The sequence below is a fragment of the Lactuca serriola genome, chromosome 5, assembly GCF_051521515.1.
Source record: "Lactuca serriola cultivar US96UC23 chromosome 5, Lser_US96UC23_V15, whole genome shotgun sequence".
Classification (NCBI taxonomy): Eukaryota; Viridiplantae; Streptophyta; class Magnoliopsida; order Asterales; family Asteraceae; genus Lactuca; species Lactuca serriola.
Genome location: NC_136412.1, coordinates 307,647,267 through 307,655,651, shown reverse-complemented (window position 1 = coordinate 307,655,651; position 8,385 = coordinate 307,647,267). Strand labels below are relative to the sequence as shown.

Sequence of the window (8,385 nt, the reverse complement as noted above, 5' to 3'; positions counted from 1 at the left end):
GCATCTATGTCGGATTTATGGAATCAGTTAGCTCTTACAGAACCTGATGTGTTGAAGGCTTTTAGACCTTATATTGATAGAAGAGAAGAGCAACGTTTGGTTCAGTTCTTGATGGCATTACGTTCAGATTTTGAAGGTCTGCGTGGATCAATATTGCATCGTACATGATGCGACCTTGCTCTGATTTCTTCTGTGAACTTCTCTCGATCGTCTAGCTATCACTGCAAGATCACAAGAACAGAGGCCGTCAGCTTCTTTTCGGGAGGGGCTCCCAGAAAAACACTCTGATGGTCAAGTTAGAGGGTATTTTAGGGTTTGTGTGTATTCTCTCTAGAAAGCTTGGAGAACTTACCTCGCAGGTCTGAGAGCACATCATTTTATACCTAGCGCTCCTGTCTGAGCCGTACCAGACACAATCGCTTTTGGGGAGACAGGATCAGAGGCGCTGATTGGAGGGTCATGCGCCTTCAATTGTTAGAGCGCTCTCATTGGCTCAGACGATAATGCTATGATCCTCCTGCTTGTCTCCTGACCGTATCTTTTGTCCTGGAGCCAGGAGCACCTCTTGGCGGGCGCGAGCCTTTCGCCTGTGCGCTTCCCGGGGATGCCAGCAGGCGCTAAGCCTGCTGGGCTGAGGGCTAGACGCGGTTCTGCTATGCTACCCTAGGCACGCCATCAAGTCCGCTAGTCCAGTAGTCGTACTGTTGCAGCGCTAGTTACGACGTTCTAAGCTTAACTAACTGACGCGTGTTGGTTTTTCTTTATCCACCACTCCGTCTTTAATGGCGACGTGACTACGAGATATGACTAGCAGTTACATCACTATGCCAGACATTTAAATGTCCCGCCTCTTCCACTTCCTTATTAAGGGTCTCTGCACGGTTTCGCTTGCCTTATCTGCTCTTCTTTTCCCTATTTGCGTTCATCTTCCATTTTCGTTCATGGCAAACCTTCCCAGAATCATTCCATCCGCCGCCGAGTATCGTCACTTGGCGATCACTTATGGTTTGTCTTCCTTGGAGGGTGTGGAGTTTCCCTATCCTAGTTCCATTATCTCCTCCCCTCCCCCTGGTAAGATTGGGGTTTATCTGAAAACCCTAGATGCTGGTATACGCTTTCCGCTAACGGATTTCCAGGATTAGGTCCTCCAGAAATATGGTTGCAGCCTTCAGATGTTGACCCCCAACGCAGTTAACAAAGTGGTTGTGTTTGAAATGATCTGCCGGGCCAACGGGTATCTTCCGAATTACTTCGTCTTCAAGTTTTTCTTCCGGTTTTGTGTTACCAGAGATAAATGCATTTTCTCGGTCTGGCGAGGAGGACACGTTTTAGTCCCCGACGGGCGTACCCCCAAAAATTGGAAAGATAAATGGTTGTGGGTGAATCAGGAGCTGGTTGGGAGTGGCCGCTATCGTGCCAATGTTTTCGCCGATACCGTCCCTAAACTCTTTCCTCACAACCAAGGTGTCGCCGACTACTTGAAGGGTGTGCAGGTATCCGCTGATGATTACTCCGAGACACTTCTTTCTGGGGTAGGGATGAGTCCCTCTTGGAGGCGACGTGGTAAAATGGCGGTGTTCTTCTCCGTCATTGATGGTGAGTGTTGTATTCCTTGGTTCCTTTTTGTCTCCTTATTGCTCCTATGTTATTTATTTTCGTTCTATTTTCCCTAGGTGCTGAGTGTTCTCTGTCTATGGATGAAGTGCTACGAAAACATTATCGGGGCAAGTTGGAGTTTCGCGAGGTGGACTTGCTCGATCGGCTTCCCCCACCTCACCGGATGGATCAACTTGCTCTAACCATTGCCGCTCCCGTTCCTCCGACAAGTTCATCGGTGTCCGAGGAGAATCCGTTGCATGCTCGCCCTATATTTGCTATCATGCCCCTAGGTGGCATTCCTTCCTCCTCCATGGAGGATAATGAAGAAAGGAAGGGATCATCGCTGATGTATGACGGATGCAGGCGAAACGAAAAGTTGTACAAGCCATGGGTGAGCCGGTTAATGGTGCGCCCATTGTTGCCAAGAGTATACATACTAGGCGCAACTTTTCTCGCCTGTTGAGTTCTATGAGTTCCACACCGACCGGTGTGGTGGTGATCCCTGATGACGACACGCAACAGTCCGAAGGGATCGACAGGGCGACTGAACAGCCCATGATTTCAGACTTCTCTTCTATTCCTTCTCCAAATGTTCTGTTTACTCCTTCAAAGCTTTCCCCTGTAAAAAGCTCTGGTGTCCCAGGACAAGCTGCAATCTCCAAGGGTGGTGGTCCTGGAGATGGTGTTTCTGAATTTACTGTTTTCATTCCGCCCTGGGATCTTCGCAATGACTCTCGACTCTTTGTGCGCGCCAATGCTCTGGAATTTCACAACACGCCTTTCCTTCGGCTGTAGTTGGAGATATGGAGGCGATGGGTAACCCCGCCCTTGCTCAAAATATGGCCTATGTTGCCGTACAAGCCATGTTTTATCTTGTTGCAGGTTCCAGGCGCATCCATTCCCTCTGCGAGATGGAGATTGCACATACCGCCTGTGGATCGCGTGTAGCGAGTCTGGAGCATCGTCTGGTCGAGCTTGGTGATGATCTCCGTGTTTCTGAGAAGAAGTGCGAGTTGTTAGCTTCTGAGAAAAACGTCCTTGATGAAGCCAGAGCTGAGTTGGAGGCCAAGGTTGATTCCCTCACACAGATGAACGAGGGTTTGATGATTCAGGTGGAGAGTCTTGAGCGTGATGCTGCTGATCGTGACAAGCTTGTATCGTCGCTTCAGTCGGACGTGGATGCTTCTCGTCGGGACCTGGATTGGCTAGTGCGTGTTGGTGTTGTTCGTATTGTTGATAAGCTGATTGAGCATCCCGATTTTACCAATTCCATAAGCCTTATCCGTCATGTTGCATTTGTGGCTGGGGTCGAGTCTCTTCAGAAGGCTTCTGTTGGTGGTGGGGGTGTGGCTGCTGGTGCTTCTTTGGATGGTCCTGCGGTTAGTGTAAACGACGCTTTTTTGTATTTTGCCAGTATGGATCATGCATCTTTGTTGGGTTTGGGGGAGTTAGGTATTGAGGGTCTTTGAGAGTTGTGTTCCTTTGGTGGTTCTGAGAGTACCCCAGAAAGTGTGGTGGGTCAGGAGATTGTGCCGGTAGGCGAGGTTGGTGCGGGGGAAAACGTTAAGGATAGTGAGGCTGGCGGTGAAGGTGATCGTGGGATTGGAGCGGGCATTGGTGATGATAATGTTGGTGAAGTGGCTGTGGGCGATGGGAAGGATGTTGGTGAAGGTGCTCAGGCATCGTGTGCTACCCCTCCTGGGGTGTGAAAATTTCTTTGCTTTGTTGGTTTTGATTTTTTGGCTTTTGTAATGTTTGGACAAAAAATGTTTTATTTCCTTAGTGTGTATTTTGTATGCTCTAAGCATTATCTCATTGTCTTTCTTTTTTTTTTGCTTTGCTTATTGTTTGGCTTGCTTGTTTATTATTCATTGTCTATAAGATGCAGCACCCTGATGTGCTAGGCATTTCGTTTTGCCCATGCTTTCTTTGACACACTAAGTGTCGGTATTGGGCGCTCTTAGCACCCAACGATCGAGCTTTGCACGTGAACATTCAATCGTTATAAATTAATACACTAAGTATCAAAGATCAGCAATTGCATTATCATTCTACATTGACCGCAAATTTTTTTTAAATACTCTAAGTATTAAACTCATGTCACTAAGCATGAACACATGTACCCTAAGTACTTTGGGATGTGCTACACTAAACAACACATTGGTCAGCTGGGATTGCGCCTCTTCCCTCTTTTTGTTTAAAAGAAATACTTTTTCAAGTTCCTAGCATTCCACGTTCTTGGAATCTGCTTTCCTTCCATTGTTTCTAACACATATGCGCCATTCCTATTTACCTCTACGACTCTATAAGGGCCCTCCCAGGTTGGTCCCAACTTGCCTCGGGGTTGGGCTCGACTTGCCTCATTTTTTCTTATAACATATTCACCAACTCTAAACGCTTTTTCCTTTACTCTTTAGTTGTAATACCTTTCTGTCGCGTGCTTGTATGCAGCTTGGCGCATTCTAGATTTTTCACGCTTTACCTCTAGGACATCCAAGTTTATCCTTAGGTCTTAAGCATTGCTTTCCTTGTCCTTGTTGGTCACCCTTAGTGTGCTCACTGCCACCTCCATGGGAAGCATGGCCTCTGTCCCGTACGTCAGACTGAAGGGTGTTTCCTTCGTGCTTGTTTGCGGTGTAGTTCTGTACGACCACAGTACCATCGGTATCTCCTCCGCCCAATTCCCTTTTGCTTTGCCTAGCCTCTTCTTGATTCCATTCACAGTGGTTTGATTGTACACCTCTATCTGTTCGTTCCCTTGCGGGTATGCTACCGATGTGAAATGTTGGCTTATCCCTTTTGTGGTGCACCACTCTCTGAACGGGTTCTCAGCAAACTGTAGGCCGTTATCACTAACAAGGACTTTAGGCGTGCCAAATCTTGTCATGATGTTCTTCCATATGAATTTTATCATGTGCCTCCCTGATATGCACGCCAATGGCTCCGCTTCGATCCATTTTGTGAAGTAGTCCGCTGCCACCACCATATACTTTAGCTTTCCTGGTGCTTCTGGGAATGGGCCTACTATATCTATGCCCCACTGGTAGAATGGCCATGGGCTGGATATGCTATGCAGCGGTACCGGGGGATTTGCTTGGACTGGGGCGTAATACTGGCACTCCCCACATTTCCTGGTCATTTCTATCGCATCTTGTTGTATCGTCGGCCAGTACACCCCCATACGTAACACCTTTCCCGTTAAAGCTCGCGCCACTTCGTGTGCACTTACCTGGCCTAAGTGTGCTTCTTGTAACATCTCTTTCCCTTTGGCTTGGTCCACACACTTTATCCATGGGGCCGTAAACCCTTTCTTGTACAATTCCCCGTTAACCATTGCGTATGAAGGCGCTTTTATACGTATCTTCCTAGCCTCCCCATGGTCGTCTGGTAGTACCCCTCTTTGTAGGTATTCCCGGAACGGTGTCATCCACGTGGGTCCGGGTGGGGCTAGAGCGTTCACCTGCTGCTCGTTTATACTTATTTCACGAAGTACCTCCACTAGGACCTTCTTTGACAGTTGGTCGAAGCATGTGGATGCCAACTTACTTAAAGCGTCTGCACTCTTGTTTTCACTCCTAGGTATCTGCTTGATTGTGAACCGCTCGAATAATCCTACCAATTGCTTTACCATCTTTACATACTTTCCCATCCTTTGATCTCTCACCTCAAAACTCCCATTAACCTGGTTTGCTGCTAGCCTCGAGTTGGTTAGGGCCGTTATGGCTTTCACGCCCATCTGCTTGGCTAGACGCAATCCTGCGAGTAGCGTTTCGTACTCCGCTTCATTGTTTGACGTGTTGTCAGCCGGGGCCCCCTCAACTGCCCACACTTTCTCTTTGGTTGGGTCCCCTCCGTCCAGAATTTCTAGTAAGAAATCAGCTAGCGCCTGACCCTTGATACTCGTCCTTGGGAGGTAATTTATGTCGTGCTCTCCTAGTTCGATTGCCCACTTCGCCAGTCGGCCCGACGTCTCCGGCTTGAGTAGTATCTGTTTGATGGGGTAAATCGTGAGCACCTTGATCTGGTGTGCTTGAAAGTACCGCCTTAGTCGTCGCACGGCATAGATGAGCACCAGGACCAGTCTCTCCAGTGTGGGATAGTTGAGTTCCGGTCCTTGCAGCGCCCTACTAACAAAGTATATCGGTTTCTGTTCCCCTTCCATTTCGACCGTCAATACTGAAGATATTGCTTCGCCTGATGTCGAGAGATACACCTGTAACGTCTCTCCAGGGATGGGGATGTCCAGCGTGGGTAATTCATGTAGTTCTTCCTTGATTCTTTGGAGCGCCTTTTCTGCTTCATTCGTCAACTGGAAATTGCTTTTCTCAATACATCCCTTCAATGTGTGGAACAACGGCATGGCCTTGTCAGCGGATTTTGAAATGAACCTGCTTAGAGCTGTAAGCTTCCCATTCAGACCTTGAGCATCTCTGAGGGAGTTCGATGTCGGTGTCTCAATGAATTCATCGACGTCAGGCTGGGTTGGATACCTTGTCTGGTGACGTAGTACCCCAGGAACTGCCCCTCTTCTACCCCAAACGTACACTTGGCTGGGTTCAGCTTCATTTTTACCGCCTCTAGGGTTTGGAAAGTCTCCTCAATATCATCTAACATCTTGTCTTCATGCGGGCTCTTAATCACCATGTCGTCCACATATACCTCGATGTTTCTCCCGATTTGTTTGGCAAATATTGAGTCGACCAGGCGCTGATATGTGGCCCCTGTGTTCTTTAAACCGAAAGGCATCTTGGTGTAGCAAAAAGTGCCATGGTCCATGTAGCAGGCTGTGTTCTCCTCATCTTATTTGTTCATCAAAATCTAGTAGTACCCCTTGTACGCGTCCAAAAAGCACTTTAGCTTGAACCCTTGTAACAATTCCACTTTCTGATCAATCTCCGGGAGAGGGTAACAATCTTTAGGGCACGCCTTATTTAAGTCGAAAAAGTCTATGCACATATGCCACGACCCGTCTTGCTTGCGGACCATGACCGGGTTCGCGATCCATGTTGGAAATATTGCTTCTCGCACTATCCCGGCTTCTGCCAGTTTGGCTACTTCTGCATTGATTGCCCTGTTACGGTCTCCTCCCTGAACTCTCTTTTTTTGCTTAACCTCATTTGCGCCTAGTTTAATTATGAGTTTATGCTCGATGACCTTCCTTTCTACCCCTACCATATCCGTAGGAGTCCATGCAAACACATGTTTGTATTGTTTAAGCAAGTCAACCAGTGCTCTTCTTGTGTGGCTTGGGAGATTGCATCCAATGCTGACTGGCTGGTCGGGGTATCTTTCGTTGATTACTTCCTTCCCTTTCACGGGGTTGTTTTTGGGCCTCCATGTCTCCTTGGTTATTTCTGCCGGCTTCATAATTGTATAGCATTGCAATTCTTTAGGTGGAGTGGCCAGCACCGTAGCCGCACCCATTGGGGTATCGAACTTCATGATCCCATGCATAATTGATGGTACTGCCCCCAGCTTCAAGAGAGCTGTTCTTCCCAGAATGATGTTGTGTTCCACTGAATGTCAAATGAACACGAAATCTATCAAGGCGGTTTTCTTCCACTTCTTGTCGTGACTAGCAATGGTCATGGGGAGGTGGATTGTGCCCAACGGCCATAGGCTATGACCGGTGAACCCTACTAGCCTCCCAGACGTGGGTCGCAAGTTATCCTTCCAGCGGTCTAGGAGGAGCCGGAAGCAGTGTTCATATATGATGTCCGCCGAACTCCCAGTGTCGACATAGACCCTATGTATTGTTACATCCCTGATGGAGGCTTGTATCACCAACGGGTTGTCACCCCTCCATCCCTCCGGTCGAGGGTCTTGTATGGAGAAAATGAGTGCGCGTGCTGAGAGTTTGGCGGTCTCCTGCTCCCCCCATTGTTCTTCCCTGCTTCTCTTACTTCGTATCATGAATATCTCCTTGGGTTGGATCCCCTCACGAGGTGTGCCCTTTGCGTTTTCAGCATCAAACTTGGTGCGTAGGCTTTGCGCTACCTCCACTAGATCTCCTTTGAGTTGCTTCTCCTCCATCTCTTTTTTTAACACCGAGCAGTTGACCGTATCGTGAGTCTTACTCTTGTGATACTCACAGTATCGGTTCTTGGGTGACTTGGCCGGCTGCTGTTTTTCAGACTTCTGGGCGGAGACCCCGTCTGTCGTCCTTGACAAACGATCGAAAGTGCGTCAGTGGTCTTCTTGCCTGGCCATAGTGCTTATTCCCCCCCCCCCCCCCCCCCCGGAAATCTGTGTGACTCGGGTTGTGATGTCTGGTCGCCATGGCATTCAAGTAGGCATGCTTGGCTGCCTCGCCGTCTTCCTGCCGCAGATACCGCTCTACCCTTTCCTTCAATTCAGCCCGTGTTAAGGGTTTCTTTCCCATGAGTTTTTGTAACAAAGGGCCTGGCAAGAGCCCCCATGTAAAGGTGCCGACTATGAGCCCTTCATCGTGCCCTGGCACGTCCAGCATAGCATTTATGAACCGTGTGAAATATTCTCGCACCGTTTCCCCCTCTTTCTGCTTACAACCTATGATTGAATAAGAATCTCCATTGTATGTTTTAAGCGTCGGGAGCTTTTCCGTGTTTGGTATTTCATAATCCAATGATTCTTTGACAAACGGAGACGTCACACTATGGGAAAAGCCTTCTTGGCCTGGAACAGTCGACACTCCCTGTTGATATTGAGGGTTCATGCCATGTGATGACGGTTAAAGATAGCCAGGACTTGGTCCGTAAAAGGGGTATGGCTGGAATGGCAGCTTGAGGGGATAACTGGCGGAGAAAG

The 8,385-nt window shown here is 48.4% G+C and overlaps 1 protein-coding gene across 1 annotated transcript; it reads right to left on the bottom strand.

The window, feature by feature from the left end:
- Window positions 1-6,417: 6,417 nt before the first annotated feature.
- Window positions 6,418-7,632, bottom strand: LOC145050723 (uncharacterized). The gene is made up of 2 exons (XM_078998927.1): window positions 7,503-7,632; window positions 6,418-7,115 (listed from the first exon to the last, which is right to left on the bottom strand). Exons 1-2 carry the CDS (start codon window positions 7,630-7,632, stop codon window positions 6,418-6,420), a joined length of 828 nt encoding a protein of 275 aa, XP_078855053.1.
- Window positions 7,633-8,385: the final 753 nt, after the last annotated feature.